The 20,316-nt window shown below is 36.0% G+C and overlaps 1 protein-coding gene across 2 annotated transcripts in view; it reads right to left on the bottom strand.

The window, feature by feature from the left end:
• Positions 1 to 20,316, bottom strand: part of AGPS (alkylglycerone phosphate synthase) — a 51,197-nt gene that overhangs the window by 8,011 nt on the left and 22,870 nt on the right. For both annotated transcript variants that reach the window (XM_068685774.1, XM_068685775.1), the window contains exons 8-19: positions 18,868 to 18,948; positions 16,251 to 16,376; positions 14,250 to 14,358; positions 13,631 to 13,758; positions 10,942 to 10,993; positions 8,548 to 8,624; positions 6,524 to 6,636; positions 4,696 to 4,765; positions 3,616 to 3,677; positions 1,749 to 1,838; positions 1,177 to 1,276; positions 390 to 447 (exon numbers count right to left, since the gene is read on the bottom strand). In XM_068685774.1, the coding sequence (XP_068541875.1) occupies positions 390 to 447; positions 1,177 to 1,276; positions 1,749 to 1,838; positions 3,616 to 3,677; positions 4,696 to 4,765; positions 6,524 to 6,636; positions 8,548 to 8,624; positions 10,942 to 10,993; positions 13,631 to 13,758; positions 14,250 to 14,358; positions 16,251 to 16,376; positions 18,868 to 18,948 (1,066 nt within the window). The remainder of the gene's footprint in view (positions 1 to 389; positions 448 to 1,176; positions 1,277 to 1,748; positions 1,839 to 3,615; positions 3,678 to 4,695; positions 4,766 to 6,523; positions 6,637 to 8,547; positions 8,625 to 10,941; positions 10,994 to 13,630; positions 13,759 to 14,249; positions 14,359 to 16,250; positions 16,377 to 18,867; positions 18,949 to 20,316) is intronic.

The following is a 20,316-nucleotide window of genomic DNA, read 5'->3' as shown; positions in this document are numbered from 1 at the left end:
CATTAATTTGCTTCTCTTAGAATTATGAAACTGGTATTCTAGTCTACACAAGTGAATGTGCCTTTGTTTGCACAAGGTTCAGTAGAAGCTTATGACTACCGTTTTAGGTTCTCAGACAGCCTGTAGACTTCATATCAAAGGTTGGCATTCATATATATACACCATACTGTGTGACTGGACATCAAGCAAACTGGGTCTCGTGACATTTCCCCTAAAAGTCTGTTAAAGGAATAGGAAGTTCCTTGAAAGACTTACAAAATATTTTTCCAGTAATTTCAATTCATATCTGTGACATATTTTTCAAAATTCTATTGAAAAGTATTTGATGTACTCGTGAATATTTACCAGTATAAAAAAAATTAACATTAGACTGAAAACAAGAACAATACCTCCATGGTGATGTGACAAACTTCCTCCATTGGCAAGTATTTCTTCTCTAGCAGCCCTCTAGATGTGAAAGACAAGGTATTCAACATTAAACACACAAGACATTTGGTTTTAGTGAAATGCTTGCTACGGTACTCATTTGAACAGGTATATGAAAAAAATCAGAAACAATTAGGGTACACACTAAAGGTGAACACTTTAGTTTAAGTCTGCATATATTAATATAAGTAGGGATTTTCAAAACAAATATTACTAAAACCAAGACATTTCAAAGCACATCTGTTAGAATAAAGCTATTTTTCCAGAATGGAATCACTTTCCCCTTGCCAAAATGAAAATAATCTAGTGGGCTGGGGAGCTCATCCAGAAGACAGGTATGTGCCTACTGAAAAGAAACCTAAAAAAGAGAAAAGTTTGAAAACAAAAATCCCCAGAGTGACTGAAGTTCTTTATTCAGGCTAGAGTTTAGACCAAGATTTTCAAGATTTTGAGTTCACAACTGACTACTCTTCTGCGTGTAAAGCTTTTGGCAGAAAGCAAAATTTAAATTTTTATGTTGATGAAGAAATATTCAAACACTTTCAAGCTAAAACACTCATCTTGCAGTCTTTCTACTACTTGGTGCACTGTTGAGGTGTACCTCTTTTCCTAACTAATGATCAAAGCTTTATTAACAGACTTTTGTGATCTTTCCCGCAAAATTCCGTTAACTTGGCCAAAGGGTCTGGCATATGCTAGAGAAGATAAGCTTCAACCCTCCCCCTTGACTGTTGTTCTTGTATACATTACCTCGATTTCTTCATAGACATGAATAGGATCACTAATTCCTCTGTAGTTAAAGGCAAAGTAGAAGTAGACACATGCACCCGCATCATAAGTCTGTGTGACCCTGTTGAAGAGAACTGTATTACAAACAGAACTTTATGGTATTAATCCAACCACTATGTCATTCTACACAATCCATATTGTTACTCATTTTATTTTAAAAGGTAGCTTTTTTTGTTTGTTTGTTTTACGATTTTTGTTTCCTTTTTGCTCCTACCTCACAGAAGCAAATCTGAATCAAGGCTATCACTTTCAAAGAGCTGAAGCTCTTAAATTAATCCTGGTTTGCTTGTAGGCACCAAAGAGTAAAGTGTGTCAAGACTAATAAAGTGCCACTATTCCCTTGAAATAAGTACTCTTATATGTAACCTACTTGCAGGTTAAAGAGAAAGGTCAGGATCAGTAGTGTTTCTACTATCACTAATAGATGCACTTTAAAATATCTACTAAGTAGCAAGTTTAACAACTTCTTCTGTAGTTCTGTTACTAATAAAAGATCCAGAAAAAGTGAATATTTAGGTTGTTGAATAGCTTACCTGCAGGTGGAAAAGGGAGCAAACTGAACACCCTTCTCTTTGCATTCTCTTACTATCCTTTCCTTTACATTCCTACAGAGGTCTAAAACTCTGCAAAAGAAAACACATTAAAATATAAAATCTTAATACATGATTTTATACCACTTTCTAAAGAAAAATGTAACTTCAACATTGGTAAACCTTATACCTTTAAAAAAATCTAACAAAAAGAAAACTGCCACATTCTAAACTAGTTTTAACCACTTCATATTTTATTCTAAGAATAAAACAGTCCTCCATCAAGACTTCACCAGCATACCCCTCCTGAATAGCAAATCTGCTCTGAAGTACAGCAAGGAATGAAGGCTCTTTTCCATAAGGAATAGAAGGCAAAAAGAATTCAGCAGGAAATACAGTTTGCCCATTTCTGTCTTTATTTTCTCAGCAAAATAGCCTCAAATGTAGCTCACAAACACAACAATCCATAGGAGAAAGCTTGCAAAGTGTAAGACCTTGTATACTTTGCTAACACCATAGCTTTAAAATGTTGCAAGGCAAGAACTAGAGACTCCAGCTATACTCTGCCAGCTTGAAACATTATAGTCTTAATATGGTAGTGAGACATTAAAGCTTGTCATAAGCCATATTTATTTTGCTTTTAGTGATTTGTCTTTCCGTCCCCACCTCAGCAGACCTGCCAGGTACATTCAAAGCACTAGAACAATTTGAAGAAAGCATTTTTCAAATTGCTATTTCTTTAGTATTGTATTCTCCCACAAAGGTCTGCAACACTATCCATCCTGTGCAGTTCAGATTTTTAAACATTTATTGCAGATTTAAAGCTACTTTTCCAGCTGACAGGAATAATATATATGAGAAATTTACCCATTTAGTGGATGAGCAAGTCAAGCTAAATATTTTATTCAAGTATCTTCAACCAGTCAGGCAGAGTAACTGACTGATTTGTGGAAAACTGCATAGCTCTTATGAGTCAAAGTAGAAAAAAGTTTTGAAAGCAGTTGCTTTGGTAAGCACAATTTAAGAAAAGTATTTGAAATTTTTACATAAAAACTCATTCTCTCAGGTAAAACCAAAATAAACTGGTAACTAACCAGTTAACATACTTCAAGATCTATAAAGCTAAACCAAAATAAACAGCAATTTTGCTTTAAAAATCACCCTCTTCAAATCTCTCCCACCTACTGGCTTACCAGCTTACATCACGCTTTCCATAAATTCTACTTTGCATCAAAAAATGTCAAGTTTAACTTAAAATCAGTTCAGATCCTGATTTAAGAGGTTTCTGGTTTACCAAATGGACAGAAGCAACCAAAATCATTTTGTATGTTAAATTTTGCTATGGTCAAGAGTTTCTCAGCTACATGTAACAGATAAAGTAACTTTTGCTCAGGATTAAGATATTTATACCAAGCTTATCTTTTCTGTTCTTTCATTTCTGTGCATTACTGGGTTGAAAAACAACTTTTAAACATATCTAAATATTCTTGTGAGCTTCATTATAAACTTTTCTGCTTGAAATACACTGCTGATCCCATACATGCGGCTGCTTACCCCACAATACTGCTATTGAAACCATTACCCGACTTAGAAAGCTGGGCAATTTCAAGTCCTGGATTTGTTACAGTAAGTTAACCTAAACAAAAATATTACTGAATGCTTTCCTACATTGCATTTAGAAAACTGAGACATAATTTACCAGCAGCTTTAGCAAAAGCACAGCTGCAAGATTTGAGGCACATCAGGGAGCCTCCAATACACATAAGGCCTAAATTAAATTAAGTTTCCTCATGAGCAAGCATGAGTTAGGAATAATTTGAATGAAATCAGGTACAAGGTTTTAAGCAACTCTGAAGAATAGTCAGTTTACCTATCCCAAGGAACAGATGTCTCAAATGATTCTCCTATTACATAGTAATCCAGGCCCAGGTCCTAATAAATACAGAAAGGAAATTATCAGTAACATTCAGCACCAACATCTGGGATTCCAGTGTAGGCTACACAGCTAGCAGTTGAGCAACTTGAGATAGAATTGAATGAGAACAACACAGAAAGACGATTTAGCAAAAACAGCCATCTGTCCTAGTGACATTAGTTTACAGTTATGGATGTAGAGCAGATCTTCCAAGACACAGACAACAAACATTTTGATGTCATGGCTATAAGAAGACAGCTTGCCATAGTGTCAGTACACTTGCACTAATCAAATATTTGCACCACTAGCATCAATCCAAGGGCTGCACTGTTCTAACCAGCAACATAACTAAATTTCAAATAAATATTTTCTATTAAGTTCTAGGTATGAAGAAAAAAGACAAGAAATAGTCTGCCCATTTTACCTATACCCTGCTGAAATAAAAAGAAATTAAGTGATTTGTCCCAAACTATACAAGCCAAGTAAAAAGTAGCACTCAGGATATATATAGCATTCTGAAAAAAATCTCTTAAATCCACTAAGACTGAAGTTCATAAAAACAGCTGCAGCAGCTCAGACTAAGATCCATTTGTCCTGGAATTCTGATTCAAACCATGGCCATAAGTGGATGTCCAAAGAGAAAAAACTGAGAGTATGTGCATATTTTGAGTATTCTCCCAGGCTCAGATTACTTTCAACCTGTAGATTTTTAAGTCTGATCTGGTTTATTTAGCAGCTGCCAGTAGATCCTCCTTCAAACTCATTTTTTTTCTAACCTGTATTGGTAACTATTTTCTTAAGTGTTCAAATTAATGTTTTTAAGGTATTTTGCCAACAAAATTCTATGACATGGAAAAGATACAATCCTCTGGTGACAAATTTAAGAGATCATTCAAGGCAACCTAACTACAGAATTCAGAGAGGATCTTCAAAAAGACATGATTGGGTGTGTTTTTGTTTGTTTTGTGTTTGTTGTTTTTTTTTTTTTTTAATTAATTAATATAAGTTTCAGCAGGAAGGCAAGAGGTGACCTACCCGAATGTAAGCGATGACAAATGTCAGCATATATCCTCTCTGTCCATTATCTTCTCCAGCTGCCAAGCCACTGCAATTAAAGAATTTAATTAAACTTTCCAGCAGAGTATACACAGGTTTCCAAAAATAATTAGAAAAACCTATACTTTGATTATAAAAAATATGTGCAAGTTTAGCTGTTTCTAAGTTGTGTTACAATAGCCAATAGTCATAGCATCTCTGTAAATAAAACCATGTTTTCCACACTTTGAGATGTTCATAAAGAAGAAAGTTGGGCAGAACAAGAAACAAATCAGTGAAAAAAGTCAATTCTCATAGGAATAACTTCGTAGTTTAGTCATTCATTAGGCAACATCCTCCAGACTGTTTCTTTCTACCAGCTCAGCTAAGATGTCAAAACTAAGCTGAGGCCTTCAAACATCACAAAAAAAAACCACAAAGGAAACAGAATTAGACATAGTACATCCCAGATGTTCCTGTAAATGAACATTTGTTCAAACTGTTTCTAAGTGCATGTTGAATTTGTGCACCTGTGTTCTTACAGGTCATAATAGCAAGACTACTGGCTTAAGATCCCAAAAGTTTCTGTGATGGGTGGATGAAAAGGATTGAGCCCTAAAAAGAAACAGGAAGCCCTATTTTCACTAACCTACCAAATTAAAAGCATTATGAAAGTCTTTTTCGTTTGCTTTTAAGTACTGGCTTTTTAGAACAAGAAAGGGCAGTCTATCTAAACTGTCTTCCTAGAAGTTCCTATAAATCTGACGTGTAGGGACAACCAGACAACTTTAAGGAAGACAAAACATATGCCTTTTAGACACAAAACTGGAAAGTTAAACCATTAAACAACTAATAGCCTGAAATAGTGTAGCACAGACACCACCCTCTAACAAGCCTTTAACAGCCAAATTTCCATCCCTTACCAGTACTTTGTCTTGAATTACCCAAATACAAGAGAACTTGTAGTTGAAGCCTCTTCTTGCACACATTGAAATTGAAGTGCCCTTTAAGATGAAGGGCAATGTTTTGTCACTGAAAGGTGACAAAACAGGCTCACATTTCATGTGAGCAAGCAAGCTGCTCACATGAAATCCCATTTTTTTTTAAAGTGGAAAATTCAAAGCACAAATTTCAGAAGTTATAGCCTTGAAATGGATTTGACATATTTTTGAGTAGCTGAGACTAATACAAGCAATAACTTTCTTAAAAAGAAAATAGTGCATTTTTGATATATCACCTTTAATGACAGTTTTCGTCACTGTTGTAATCAAAGCAGATAAGCAGAAACTCAGCCTACTGCTACAGCGAAGTATTTTCTGTTCCTTTGTAAGAACAGAAAACAGCCTGTAGGACACAGAAAATCAGCACATTCCTGTAACTACTGTGCCTCTTTTAAACAAGCTTTGTGTATTCATTTGCTCACATCAGCCATGCAAAGACTTAAGTCCTAATACCCTTATGATTTTGTCTTTCCATCCTCCATTTAAAAATGTATAATCTAGTTGTGCAAAGCATATAGCCTCCAGGCCCGTAAGCAATTACAAGGGGTAGTTTCCATTCTAGTTACATCAATTCTGTACTTAGTCAAATACTCATTTTGATGTAGTATATAGACAGCTGAAGTTTTTCTTTAAAGCTACCTATTAAGAATTAACACAAGACTTATTTATCAAAGTGAACACTCAGTACCTCATCAATTATTCCCACTTCAAACTAGTAAATTGAGAACAGATCTACACAGTAATTGCAACAAAAATGGTAACCTTGTTTTCTCCTGGACAGTTAACTCTCAGTTTCATATAAAAAAAAAAATCTTTGAAAAGCGTACCCAAACTTGGTGGCAATGTCATAGACTTGTTTTTCATGCTGAAGAACCTTCTCTCTGTCACCCTCGAAGAGCAAGGTAGCTACACACAGTATGTTGGGATCAAATCCTTTAAACTGCAAAGAAAAAATCATTGCATTATGTCATAGCTTATGTGGTAGAATGCAATCAACAAGTTTTTGCTTTTCAAATACACAGTGTACCCTCTGGTTAGTAGGTGCAACTAAGAGGAAAGATTAGGGAAAAACATCTTTCAAAAAATCACCCTAAAAGCAAGTAAGTTTTTTCTTTACAGGACAAATATTTACAAGCCCACTGAAGTAATCGATCACATTTTTTTCCTCCTGTCAAAAAAAAAAAAAAAAAAAAAAAGGCAAGATAGACAACAGCTGTCTATCTACTCCTGAAGAAAGAACAGCTCATAAATGATTTCAGCAATAAGGAGACATTTATATTCTATCAACTATTCCTTTATTAAAGCATGCGGATGACCATGACAACAATGTCACTGCTCTCAAAACAGTTGTATTAGCAGTGTACCACAGAAAATCTCTAAGCTTGGGCAAGTGCTACGGAGTGAAAATAGCTTTTAAACTCACGGCAGGGAGCATAGCCCAGTGGAAATTAGAAAACAAAAGTTGTAACAGTAATGTAGTCACGATGCCTGTTTAGCTTTCTTTCAGTAAAAAGTTGAAAAAGCAAGAGCCAAACCTGGAGGTGACACTAGTTAAAAGCATCCAAGTTAGAATTTCTAAAAATGATCCTACCACCCCAGGAAAATACCATGAACACGAATATGAAACTACACATCTTCCTAGGCAAAGAATCTGTCTCATTCATTAGTCCTACAAAGCCAGCATAGCTAACATAATTAGAAAGAAATACTGCTACTACAGTGATAAACTCAAATCCCCGGAACAGAAGTCTATTCAAATGCCATTCACTGTCCCTTCTCATTCTAGAACTATTTGTATTTCATCTAGAGTGAATCCTTCCTTCTGTTCTACTGTCTTGACTTTAATGCTCAGGAAGCACCTTACAGTTCTCTCGAAGAGGCACCAGAGGAACTAGCTACAGCATGATCTAGTAAACACAAACAATACCTAAAGCATTTGTTTATCAGTGAGGAGTTGCCAGCAATATGAAGGAATAAACTGGAAAGACTCTGTCCCTATTCTTGTACGTGGTATCTGTTAAACAACTCTTCCATTCAATAAAAAGAATAGTGTTAGTTTAATGCGTTCTGTATTCTGATGTTTACTTTTCTTTAAGCTTAACTTAAAGTACTAGAGCCAAGGTAATCAATGGTATATTCAAGCAAGAAACCAAGACACATGACAGAATCTTCATGTGGCAAGAGATCTCAGAGGTTGCCACTATCCATGAATCACAACGTGAATTAGGAGGAGCAATTCATAGATGAAGTGTATACGTGAAAATTTGAGTACCTTGGTCCCAGTACACCTGCCATATCAATCTCACAGTCACTAAAAATGCTTTCTCTACTCCCAGCTGGGAGTATCACTGTGCTGTATAGTACTATATAATACTGTACCCAACTGGGAGAATCTCTGAAGTGCAAGCTGCTTACACACATCAGGAGACTGAGCCCTAGCATAAGAGCTCCAGATGTGTCACCAGCTTGGAGCCTCTGTCAGTATTACATAGCATTTCTCTCATTTCTTGAAATGTTCTTTTCTATTTGCAGAGCTGGAAGGACTGGAATTGCAGTGGACTGCAAGCTGGGTAAATTGGTTCCAGTCTCGCTCTGTCACTGCCTTACTGTTAAGGCAAGACACACTAACCTCATCTACAGATGTGAAAGGTGAAAACATCTGTGAGAATCTCTCTCAGGGAGTAACTCCTCAAACAGAATATTATTTTGGATTAAACCACCCTGAGATTCTCTAACTAATCCTACAATCTGTTAGACAAACTCAGAGCTGCATGAGACAAAATACCCACAGTCTTGAATTCTAAGGATAGCATACAAAGTTCCAAGCAGTATTAAACCCTAAAACAGTTACCTTTGTGATGTAGAATTTTTTCAGTCCATCCAAAAATGATGTAAAAATGGAAGCAACTTGTGGTTTAAGAGCATGACCTTTGGCAAGAAGTAGAAAAAAATGTGTTAAGATTATCAGTGCTCTTAAAATCCTAACTTCAAGGAACCAAAAAAATAGCTTGACAAATAAAATTGCAAGAATTATTTGGAGCACTATCATAATCAAAGGGACCTTTCTCTTTAGAAGATTTGGGAAAAGGTTTTTTTATTAATTTTTGAGAGGCATACATACAACTGCACACAAATATTCCATTTGACACTTTAATTAAGGCTGTCGTAGTTTAGATCTTCACAAGTATATTGCACATGGAAAATTTTGAAAGAACACTTCATTAGTTTTATACTATAAAACTAAGCAAAACCACTGACCTTTTTAAAGTTATGCCAAAACCACTGAAACCAATAGCCAAAAAATGGTGCAAGTTAAAGAGTTAAGCAGTTTTTTCCTTAATGGTTATGTCACTTGCACAAAATTTTCTACATAAAGCTAGTAATTGCTTCCTTAATCACATACGGAGAACTAAAATTACCAGGATATATAAATGGTGTCTTGGAGTCTGTTAAATTAACATCTCTGCCTCAGGACTGGATTTAATTGAGATGAAAGCCTTTTACTGTTTGTTCCATTGTTTTCAGTCACAAGCAACTTCTGAACTCCCATTACTGCTTCATTTTTACAGTCTTGCATCTGGCCTACACGCTGTGAGCCCAATTCATAAAAAAAGTTATGCACCATTTACACGATACTTCCTTCTAAAATACTTCACGAAGTATTTCCTCCTGAATAAAGCATGAACTTCAGTAATTCATTTGCCTCCTTCCCTCTTCCGTAAAGAGGTACTCTCCTTGCAGATATGAGAAAATGCCAAGGAATAGGCCTCCAAGTACACTTAAGTGAGGATACAAAAGCAGCAGATAACACAAGGATATTAATTTATTAAACCACAATCTGTAAAAACTAGTGGAGTTAAGCCTACTTAAGAAAACCACAAGAAAAACTCCTCTTTTTCACCTTTTGCAGATGATTGTATAAGCTGCAACATCAGATCAAAGACAAAGAAAAGATCTACTTATCTGGAGTTGGACTTAAAGCTTATAATTGGTCAAGCTTTCTCCCAAATAAAAATAAAGAACTGCATCTGCCTTCTGTTGTACACGTTTGTGAAAGAGTACAACACAGTGATGACCAAAGCAAGATGCAATGCTTGCTGGGCTCTCAGGTGTTACAGATACTAACTTAGTTCAAAAAACAAAGCCCAGCTTTCTCATCTCCAGATTAATGCCATTTAAAGTCAAGATTCATTACTGAGGCTTTTCTTCAAACCAGGTATCAGAGTCTGACTTGTTCTCGTAGTATTAACATATAGGTTTTCAAGGTCAATCACAATTCATTTTTTCATCTTCTGTGAATAATCAAAATCGCATGGTCTTAGCAAGTGCTTCAAGTCCTATGAAGTACTAGTTGTGTGTTGTGGAACTTTAGGTTCTCTTGAAGAGTGCCCTGAGCCAGAACACATCTCTTGCCAAAGTTTCTACTCTTAAAATGACAGCTTTCCATAAGAAGGGTTCAAAAATGATTGATTTTCATGTCTGACGTTGTCCTATTTATGTAATGTCTAGGTTTAGTAATACTCCAGTAGCTTTACTGACTTTCTATACTTTCTATATTTAAAAAGTAAAAAAAGCCAACAGCTTAATTCTGTTTGCATACAGTTACGGTATTTACCACATCTGAACTTTTTTAAAAACAAAAGCCAGACAGCTCATTTTTGACGTGTCATTGCCTCGCCCCCACCCAAAACAATCACTACCACATTAGAATATTTTCAAAATAAACTGCTGCTTCTCAGGAATCTGTACACAGACTGTGATGCTCTTAGGAAATTTACATCAACCAATTTACCTTCAAAGTAAGATGCCTGCATTCTGAATCTCCCCTGCACTCTGATACCTGACTACTTGTTAATATTCTTCACAAATGTTTCAAGAAGTATATTTACAAAACTATCGTTTCCACACCTTCAATAGCAAAAGAGAAGCAGTGCCTCCAGTTTTTCAAAATTCCCAGAAGACTACATGCTGTTAAATGGAAAGGTTGCAAAAAATCTTACACATCTATATACAGAGCAAAGCTCTTTACTGACTATTGTAGTTGACAGCGTTTTTCCAGAGGCAAAGACAGATTTCTGTTTCTGAAAGTACATATTACAGTACTACCTGGAATTTGAACGTAGGGATCATTGCCTTTGTTGTCTGGTTTTGAGCAAAAGAATTCCCAGATGATACAAATTTCAAATACTAAGATAATCAAAGCTCTTGGGAACAGGTATCCATCTGAGAAAATCTACCTACTTACCAAACTGGAACTGTGCATTGTCAACAAGGCGAATTGATGCAGGAGCACATCTCTTGGAGGCAGAGTTAGGGGAGTGAGAGGAAGGAAGAATAAAAGATTTATGAACAGGTATGCCAAAAATCATGACAGTGACATTTTCATTTAAAAAGAGCATAGAAGAAGCAAACTTAACATCAGAGACCTATGGCCATTATCATCATTGAAAATTGGTGATGATAAACTTGTTTTCATTTGAGAAGCAACATCTATTAGGCATGTCTAAACATAACGCATAGGGAATTTTCAGTTTACACTCAAGGCAACACAGGCATAGTCCCATGATCTTTAACCTTCAAGTACTGAATGTTTTTCTATAAAGTAGCCATATTGCCATAATGCACTAAAGATACCATAATTGATAAGAGTATTGAGTTTAAAAATCCATTGAAAAGAGACTAACTGTTGTGCCTTAGCCCCAGTAGGCAGGTAAGCACTACACAGCTGCTCACTCACTTTCCTCCAGTGGGGTGGAGGAAGAGAACCAGAAAGGCAGAAGTGAGAAAACTTACAGGTTGAGATAAAGGCAGATGAACAGGTAAAAGGGAAAAAAATAAAAATGAAAACAAGTAATGCAAAAGCAATTGCTCACCACCAACCAACCGATGCCCAGCTAGTTCCCAAGCAATGGTAACTCCTGAGAAAATTCCCTCAGCTTTATTGCTGAGCTTGACATCATTTGGTATGGAATCTCTCTTTGGTTGATTTGGACCAACCATACCAGTTGCATTACGTACAAACTTTTTGCCCACCCCCTAACTACTAGGGGAACAGAGTAGTAAATGTAGAAAGCCTTGTCACTGCATAAACACTGTTCAGCAACAGCTAAAACCTTAGCATGTATCAACACTGTTTTGGTCACAAATCCAAACGGAGCATCATATGGGCTGCTATGACGAAAATAACCACCCAGACCTGGTACACTAACATTCTGTCATCAGGTCACAATTAAAATCCATGCCTGGGTCCAATCTAGGCTATGCACTACATAGAAGTCTGAAAAACAGTTAGTATAGCTGTCTTCTGCTAAGTACGCTTCTAGGTCATACATATGCTTATAACATGCCATCTGTGATGGCTGTGTCCAGTCATGTAGTGAAATATATAGCTAGAGGAATACAACAAAGCATGGATTTTAGGCTAGCCTCAACCTAATCACAAAGATATAGAAGTATTCCTCTATCACTTAAAATGATGCATGTTCACCCTCATCATCATTGATGATGTACATTTTGTCACACAACAGGAAAAGGGCAGAAGGAAAAAATAAAATAATATCTCACCAGGCAGGTTGACATAGAAAGGCTGAATGAGTGGTTTTAATGACACCAACCCAATCTACAACCTACAGGTAGCTTTTTCTTACATAAAAGTAGAGTAATAAATAAAAAAAATAGCTTTTCTGTTAGAGATCTTTGTAATTGCTAAAAAGATTGATGTAGGCAGCACCAAAAGAAAAGAATAAGTAGTTCAGGCTTTAGAAAACAGTGAAACAGAAGTAGCAACAGAAGCTTAGAAATGGAACAATGTAAGTGGCTAATATTGTGGGTTTTTTTCCTCTTCTAAACCCATAGCTAGGGAATAGACACTAGTTCCCTAATTGACTTAAAATGTTGATCAGCCATTCAATTAAGCATTCCCAAACAGTCTGCTTAGATACCTTTAATAGGAAGAACAAGCACTAGCAGTAGAAGCATGTGACAGAAGAACTGGCAAGTGCTGCTGACTAGCATATACATGTCATTCACATACCGGTTTGAACATCTGGCTTGGAACATTAAGTCATTAATTTAGACCCATCACTGGAAAAATGTAAAGCTGTATTTAGTTTGGCATTAATTAAAACATTTCTGAAATTACTTCCCCAATTCAGGATATATAGTCCTCCTTTCACAGAAGTGATTTGGTATGTTTTGCACAGTGCCAAGGAAAGTTAGCCTAGGATGATAAAGAAAGAAGCTAGCCAGTGTAAGATTTGCTTGGAAGCAGAGCCATCAGGAAAAACATTACAATTTGAATACCCGTGTCCAAGTTCTGTTACTTGAAATCCACTTCCCTGTTGTCTGATCATGTTACTCAGAAGGCTCTACTTAAATACTAAGACATAAGTACAATTCCACCTTAAAACATCCAGCTCACCCAAATACATTTCTGTGCTTCAGGTAGTGCTTTCTACCCCCTGCAAACACAGGTCACATCCTTCCACTGCATGACTTTTGTTCCTTTTCACTTTAGAACCATGAATTCAACTGTCCTTTACTTGTATGCTGCAGCTGAATTCCTCTAAATACTGGTCACTTTCTACATAGCCTTAAATGACTCTCAGGATAAAACTCTCCTTTGAAGGAGATAAAGAGCCAAAATCTCTGTGCTGAGATATGCTAACAACTCCCACTTTTTTAAAAGAAGTCATCAGAAGGCGTATCCACAATTTGGCTAAGAATGCCAAGCAAATGATGGTCACGATCAATCATCCATCACATCATTTCCAAAAGCCTCATTGGCCATATACATTTACGAGGTTCATATCCTCTTAACTCCTTTCCAGTAATTGATAATTAAGACTAGAGCATCAGCATACTCCTAGCCCTAGATCCTGGACTAGGTTAGAACCAGCATTCTTGCATGAATTCAGCATAAAGCTTCACCTTACCTGCTTTGCCACTTCCCTCAAGCAGGCCACCCCTCGTTCAAAGTTGGGGAAGACTACAGAGCCATACTTCTGGTATTCAGGGAGTGGGCGAATCTTTATTGTAACTTCAGTGACCACTCCCAACGTTCCTTCAGAAAAAAAGGAAAACTCAGTAGTAAAGTCCTGCAAGATGGAATTCTTGCAAATCACACAACTCAACTAGTGTTTACCATAGTGTTATAAAGTACCGTTAAGTCAGAAAAATTCAAAATTTCAGTATTCAAAAAATATTCAAGAAGTATTGAAAAATTCAAAATTAAAAAATTCAGTACTGCAGTAGTAAGCAATTTATTCCTGACAATTTACATGTACATGGTGAATTCTTACAAACCCCCTCTAACTCATGATGTGTACAGTAGATGTGTACAGTAACTCCACAGATCTGTTTTAAGCACTTTTCAGAGTTGCGTAACTTCAGTCCTAAAAAAAGTCTCAATGTATCATCCTAACACAAAAATTCATGCCTGCAGAATGCCACCCATAGACACACCAGAAGCGACAGCATTACATATATTCAAACCATCAAGCCATTACAGAAAATGAATTCAGATGCACTTATGTGAAGTTACTGAGCTTATACCTTCAGATCCCATAATGAAGTGATGGATATCAGGTCCTGTTGACATGCGAGGTACTTGACAGTTTTTTTCAACTATTCCTCTGGGAGTTACCATTTTTATATGAATCACCTGTTTAAACAATATACAATAACTATACATACTAGCATTAAGTACAGTATTTTCTGTATAATATTTATTTTCTATCAAGCATGACATGCATTTTATACAGTTCAGCTTTGCAGACTTCATACTTTCCGCAGGCAGCCCCAAAAGAACTTTCGGAATAACCTCAGGACTGTTACAAACAATTATCTCTAATGCAGCATGGTTTGCCCACACAACAGATTGCTCCAAGTTCTATGCCAAATCCAATCAATTGTTGGCCACAAGCAGACAGTACCAGTTAAGGCTGTTTTGTTTCTCAGTGTAGACAGTGCTCACCATGAATACTAGCGTTTAAATTCAGAACACGCACAATACTTCACAGAGGAAAAAAGAGATGGCTTGCAGCAGAAGAAATGTTATTTCTTGCTTAAGTTTTGCTTTAGAACTGTTGGTTGATAAAGCTAATTTAATTTAGTCATCAGCTGATACAGAAATACTTCTACTAGGAAGAAATAAAACAGTGAAATACTCTGTCAATATTAAGTCTTCAGTAAGACTGATACATATTTAAGATTTTGTTTTTATTCTGTACTAATTTATTTCAAAAAAAATCCTTCCTTGGTGCAGGTGAAGCTTTCAACTACAGTAAAATTACTGCATTTCAAACAGTGGCTCTAAAAATTTCAGGCACACGTACCTAAGTAATTTTCATCCTGTTCTGTTCAAGAATTTTGTTATATGCATTTTATGAACTGGTAATTCTGTAACAAGTGGATTTTAGGCAGCTTATATAACGCACTATTTCTAGATGTAAGATTTTCTCAGAAAGTAAACACCTCCCTAAAACTTCTCACTGTGACATCAGGAAACTCCTGAACGTTTCTGAATCAACTTTCAAACCTATTTCCTCCTAATGAAAATTTCAGAAGCTACATTTTAGTCTGAAGTTATGCTCTTGTGATAGAAAAGCCTTCTGCTTCACATCTCCCAGTCCAAGAAAAACAACACCAGACAGCAACACTTCAGGCAGTAGGGTACAGATGATACTTTACAAGTGCTAGCAGTTTTAGTTCAACAAGACCTACTGAATAAAAACTACTTATTTGCTGCCAAGCTCATTCGCTGATAGTCAAGTGTTTGTTCTGTGCACAGAACAGACGTGTTTGTGAACTACAAGATGATGAAAAAGCCTGAGGTGATAAAGATACAACTCAAAAAAGTGTGCTGCAGGAAAGGGAAGGGAGAAAGAGGTAAGAAAGGGCTGTTATGAGAAGAGCTAGAAGTTCAAAGCAAGGAGGCAGGATTTGACTTCGATATACTCACTAAAAAGTATGTTTTTAATTCAAAATGCTTTAGGAAATAATTTACCTGGGTTAATATGAAGATGAACCATTTTAATGCTTAAAACAGATTTAAGAGTAGAATACTGCCATTCCCAGTCCCTTGCTTCCTTCCTCATTGCCCCCATATACTGTGCAGTGGGATTACAATTCACTGTTGTGTGCACACAGGATCAATTAGATCAGTGTGCTGGTTTGAAGAAAAACAATCTACAAGCCTATGGAAGTGGGAAGGCAGATCGAACTAGCTTGCTGTCAACATGTAGTGATCCCACCAGACAACTTCAAGAAAGCAGAACAGGTAGGAGAGAGCATGCACCTTTTGAAACAACCCTACAAATTTAACAGAATTATTACACTGGATTAATAGAGAGCATCAAAAAAGTGGAAGAAGGCCGCAAGGACAGGATAAGACAACACAATTCCTGAAGCTAGTCAGTGAGTACCAAAATGAAAACCGTATCACTTGTTAACAGACTTGCAGTTTATTCTTCCTTCTCCCTCTCACTTCATGTCATTACATAAATTAAACCACCAAAAGAATAATTAATTAGAACAAGTATTAAAAATATTTACCAGATCTTCAATGTTTCCATAGATGTTTTTTTTCATGCCTGATGCTCGTGTTGCTACCCATCCTCCTAGTGAACTGAACTCCATGGAGTCTGGTTCATGGCCTGTACAGAAGCCACTTTCACCAAGCTAAAGAAAGTAAAAATACGTTCTACAGAGCTTGCATTAGCTTAATATTGAATATTTTAGGTTTATTTTATTTAAAAAAGCAAATATCCTGATAACACACACAATTATTCTGGCACAAATTTTGCATTTCATTTATATATCAAAGACAAATTGATTCTGCTTCTCCTGTGTATACGTTGTGCTATATATCAACCTATAATACTCCTCCCCCATATTTTAAAACTAAGACCTCTATTGTTTGTAAGAAGGTGAGAATTCAGATACATACAGAAAAAAATTATAACTAAGTAACTGCCAACTTTGCACAAATGCTGCCAATAAATAAGGCACTTAATCTCTTGTTCTTTCCATTCTAATGTGATATGCAGCAGGTCTGCAGAAAATGTGAGCAAATTGCCTGTACTTAATTCTCTCAAGGAGTGATGTGTTTTAATATACAGCCATCTGGTTGGGCTTCCTGTATGCAATGCTGTCAACTATTTGTGAGGCAGATCATGCATTCCTGTACATTAAGTAGTCACTTGTTTCTCATTTTTCTGTATTAGCTTGGCTTTGCCATCTGCACAGCACCTGAGGTTGATTGGATGCCCTTCGAATTGCAATACCAAAGCTGTTGGACAGAAAGAATTAAAGACCCAGCACTTTCACGTTAAGTGATAACTGTGTTAGTGTTTGAGATGATCAATTTGCAGTGGGCAACTGAAATACCCACATCCAACTAGATACCACATAATGTGGGTTATTAACTATGTTCTGTAGCACAATGTGATTCTAACTTTAGTGACTGTTTATGTCTATGTAATGGCTACGTGACTCATCTAGCTCATGCTCCTTTCTCTTACTGGAAGAGCTTGTGACTTTAAGTGCTTCCTGATGACATTAGGGAAGTGTTGAAGCCTTGTCATACCCGCAGAGGACAAGAAATTTTCTTCAGTCACAGCTTACAGATTTCTACAAGTTGTACAAACATAAGCACAGCAAGAGACCATGTTTTTGAATACTTGTAACTGACTGGGCATGCACAAAGCAGTAGATCCAAACACTGTGAATAGCGTTGTATAAAATAGGACATGCTACAGACAGAATAGAGCAGAGATTGTGTTATATACTTTTCAGATGGAAAAGATAGCCAGCATGGCCTGCTTATCCACAATTTGTATATACTAGCCTTTCCTATAGAATCACAATAGGATTCATAATACTCCTTAACAAAATAAATAAAAAGAATATATTGTTCTATCTTTATTATCCTTTTGTCACCTTTGATTCTTTCCTGTTGGCTATTAATCCACATCTATTATTCTGAGAAAAGCAAGCAATTCAAGGCTCCTCGATAGAGTCCACTACAATATCTGGAATTAATGAATCTATCTTCTCATCTCACATAAAATGGTGTCTTAATCACATGACTATCACATGTAATTTTAGCTAGTGTAATGATCGTTTATTTTGAATGCCCCATTCAAAAACAGCCTAATTTTTCATCAGGATCTGTTATTTGTTTAGAATCCAGCTCTTGATTTTAGTTAGTGTTGTAAGGTTCAAAATAACTGTTAGTGAGGAAGCCTACTAAGGAAGATCAGCACCCAAAAAAAAGGTGTGGTGGCTTTTAACCTGTATGATTTTCACAGCACAGTTTCTAGACAATGCCGGTAAATTCAGTTATGAAAACTGAAGTTGGATTTTTTTTTTTTTCCTTGTATGCTCACCATCATGTCAGTACTATCTCCTAGAAGACAAGGAGGAACAGAACTAATATGCTTTACTCCTGCTGCTAATACAGTCCAACCTTAAAGTAAAATTCATTTTACTCTTGCATTTACTGTTACTCCAGTAGGGACTCATGAGAATTACACATTCCACCTACCTGCCACCAGAACACAATTTCTTCCCTCCAAGCCTTGCCTGTTTCATATACCTGTACTTACCACATGTTCATAGTATTGACCTTTGAGGTTTTTTTGTTTGTTTGTTTTTTGTTGTCGTTTTGTGTTTTTTTTTTTACCCTACTCATCTCTATCTTGCTTATGCTGCCCTCATGTGAAAATCCCTCTGTACTCTAGTTAACACTAGCAAGATGCAAAATGGTCTTTCAAGCAGTTCCCTTTGCTGCACTGTCCAAATGCATATCTGCATTCTGTCTATATTTCAGTGGAAGTCTGCACTGGCATAATCACAGTACTCAAATTGTACTACACAAAACAAGCACAACGTGTCACGCCTGGCAACCACAAGAGTGTATCCAAGGTCTGAAGTAGAAAGCATAGTGACAATTCATAGGATGTAACAACTTAGTGTACATGTATTTTACAGCTATATCTAAAAGAAAAATTGTTATTTAAAAATATGTATCAAACAGCATCTGATGTGGTCCTTAACTATGCACATAATGTTCATAACCATGTATGTAATGCAGCAATTTAGACAAGATATGAGGAACAACAAAGAATGTTATGGAGAAATACTAAATGCTTGACAAGTTAAAAAATACCTGTTTTTCCAAATCTTGTCCAACAATGCCAGCTTCCACACACGCTGTTAAGTTTTTCTCATCTATCCAGAGAATCCGATTCTGTTGGAAAGCCAATCAAAAGTAAGAATATATTAACATGACAACATAGAAATGAAAATAATAGTATGCGTACTATGTACTATGTCTGTCTTCCTGAATAAAGCTAATATCACTCATTTTCAACAAGAATTACTATCTGAAGGACCACAAGAGTCACATGTTTACATTTATATATACTAAGTATATATATATATATACACACATTAAGTGTAGATACTTAGTGTATATATATACGTTGTGCTACTTAGTATATATATACTAAGTATATATATATAGTATATATATACTATATACTATATATACTATAATATATATACTATATACTATATATATATATATATATATATATATACACTTAGTATATATATACTTAGTATATATATACTAAGTGTAGATATTACACATTCACACAGTGACTTGGTAGGAAAACTGCTGGCGGTTTGGTTATTCAACTTCAGTATCTTTCAGAAGCCTTAATTATTATACAGAACTTAAGCCTTGACTTGTTGACAAAAAAATACATCAAGCTTCATTAGCCAAAACAACACTGTCCAACCTTCTTCAGATTTCTGGATACAGTTCTTCTACAGTCATTTATGCAGTTTCCATTTATTACAGCTAAAAATCACTATTTCTTAATGCTTATAGTATTTATGCTCTGAACTACATGCTGCGTGTTGCATTAGAACTGTCTACTACAGCAGAAGACTGATGATTCACCTTTTACTCAAAGACAGATTTTGTTTTTATATGTATGCCCAAATTGACGTCAGATGAGAAGTTTATTATTGAAATCAACAAATTTCATGACAATGAAAAGATACAGGGAGCTCCTGCAAGTGCTCCAAATCACTTCTACGGCACTTGTATAATTTTGCATTATTATATTGCATAGAAGGAGAACAGCTCTAGCTTCAGTTTGCCTTGCTTCCTGAAGTGGCAAATTTTGTAGTCCAGCTTAAACTATGAACAATTAACTTTAAAACAATTATTTCCCCTCAATAGCCAGCTGTTTTTACTCAGAAAACACTTTCAGTTTCAACATGGACTACTTAACTGATCTGAGATGCTATATAAATGAGTTTTTATGCAACACAGACCCTACATGTAATACAAAGATAACCATTAACTGCGTATTAAAACAGTAAAACTTGTCTGATCAACTTAATTGCCCTGGGAGTGCTTTCCACCCTAGTTTCTTTATTTTCACTCCACATCAATGACCACAAAAATTGCTTGGCAGCATTATTCAAGAAGCATTCAAAAAAGCAGTCTGTTTCCTGACCTGATATATATAATTACATGTCTAGCCAACACAAAAGGATGATAGCAGGAGTTTAGTGCATTCCTTTCCCACCCCCAAACCAG

This window comes from Anas acuta, chromosome 6 (assembly GCF_963932015.1).
Source record: "Anas acuta chromosome 6, bAnaAcu1.1, whole genome shotgun sequence".
Classification (NCBI taxonomy): domain Eukaryota; kingdom Metazoa; phylum Chordata; class Aves; order Anseriformes; family Anatidae; genus Anas; species Anas acuta.
The sequence above is the reverse complement of the archived record's forward strand: the minus strand, read 5'-3'. Positions and strand labels throughout refer to the sequence as shown.